A 1,671-nucleotide genomic window follows, 5' to 3' on the forward strand; every position below is an offset into this window, starting at 1 on the left:
ATTTAATTTTTTCAAAAAAAATTTTCACATAAATTGCAATTTTGACAAAAAAAATCGCGTAACTCCAAAACAAAACAAAATTTCGTTCTGAAAATACGATCACATTTTTTATATTACTCTAATTTATCTTAATTATTATTTTACGGAGGCAAATGATCAAAAACAAAACCGCTTGGTTCCATACTTTATATTCACCCTGTATGTCTACAAAAGCGTTTAAAAAAAAACTAACTCTCTAGGATTTTTTTCACCGATTTGTCTAATTTGACTGGGCTAAACTGGTTCTTCTTCCACTAACTTAATTTCGCCCCCAGACTTCCCCCTTTGCCAAGGAGTCCAATTCCGGTGTGCCAACGCCTTGTGCATCCCCGGAGCCTTCCACTGCGACGGCTATCAGGACTGCTCCGACGGCTCCGACGAAGTCAATTGCACCGCAATCGCATGTCCGGACAACAAATTCCTGTGCCTCAAAGGGGGCACCAACCGGAGTCCTAAATGCATCCAGAAAAATAAGTTATGTGATGGGAAACGCGATTGCGAGGATGGGGCCGATGAGGAGACAGCGTGCTGTAATAATTACCCCCCCAAATTGACCCATTCTTTGATAACACTTATCAATTCCAGCGAAATTGTCATGTCCTTCGTTGGGGTGCGAGTATAAGTGTCAGGCGTCGCTCACGGGGGGCTCCTGTTACTGCCCAGATGGGCGCAAATTGGCCCCCGATAACCGCACTTGCGTCGACCGAGACGAGTGCTCCGAATGGGGCTTCTGCGACCAAATCTGCACCAACACCGATGGGGGGTACAAGTGCTCCTGTGCTCTGGGGTACGCCCTCAAGGACAAAAACAGGTGTAATGCCCTTAATGCCAGCGCCATGATGCTGTATTTCGTCCATGATAAAGCCATCTTCAGGATGAGTCCCACGGGACAGGATGTGCAAGTCATTGCGAATACGACGGGGGCTAGTGGATTAGATTTTCATCACAATAAAAATATGTTGTTTTGGTCGGACACTAAGACAAAACGGGTAAGTTTTATGACAACTTGTGACCATCTGGGAAATATAAAAGTTAGCGAAATGAATTTTACAAGCGATAAATGAATTATTAGGAGGCACATTTTGTGGCTTTCTTAAGTGGCTGTATTTTACACGCGAGGGCTTTGAACAAATTATTGATGGCTCTTTATGGCGTTTTATGAAAAATAGAGCGCAAAAAGAGCAAACAATTAATTATTCGCCAAGTTGGGGCGAACTTACCAAGAGTTACTTAATTAAATTTTCAACATTTTTTAGACAAAAACTTGATCCCTGTAATACATAATAGTTTGAATATTTTTTTGAAAACGTAACATAAAATAAATTCTCAAGTAAAGTAATAAAAATGTAGATAAAAGTAAACAATACATAAAATCTAGAAAACAATATTAAGAACAAATACTTTTCCTAAATTTGTTTTGAATTACATTTGCCATTTTTTTCATTTTCCATTTTCTTCCGATGTGAAAAACAAAAAGTGTAAAGAAAATGGAAATGTACCATTGAAACGTCATATTATACTGAAGTTTTTAATTGAACTTTATTTCTCCTAAAACCTTTCTCTTATCAATCACAGTCCATGAAATTACAACTTCTTAAATAATTACTTTTTGGTTAATTTAGAAGTATAAAT

The 1,671-nt window shown here is 38.4% G+C and overlaps 1 protein-coding gene across 1 annotated transcript in view; it reads left to right on the forward strand.

The window, feature by feature from the left end:
- The window catches only part of LOC123005118 (low-density lipoprotein receptor-related protein 2), a 110,032-nt gene that overhangs the window by 55,946 nt on the left and 52,415 nt on the right, over window positions 1-1,671 (forward strand). The window contains exons 5-6 of the mRNA XM_044398740.1: window positions 315-569; window positions 625-1,028. Coding sequence (XP_044254675.1) covers window positions 315-569; window positions 625-1,028 — 659 coding nt within the window. The remainder of the gene's footprint in view (window positions 1-314; window positions 570-624; window positions 1,029-1,671) is intronic.

Source organism: Tribolium madens, unplaced genomic scaffold, assembly GCF_015345945.1.
Source record: "Tribolium madens isolate multiple individuals breed KSU strain unplaced genomic scaffold, Tmad_KSU_1.1 Scaffold_11;HRSCAF=98;Tcas5.2_LG3b, whole genome shotgun sequence".
Taxonomy (NCBI): domain Eukaryota; kingdom Metazoa; phylum Arthropoda; class Insecta; order Coleoptera; family Tenebrionidae; genus Tribolium; species Tribolium madens.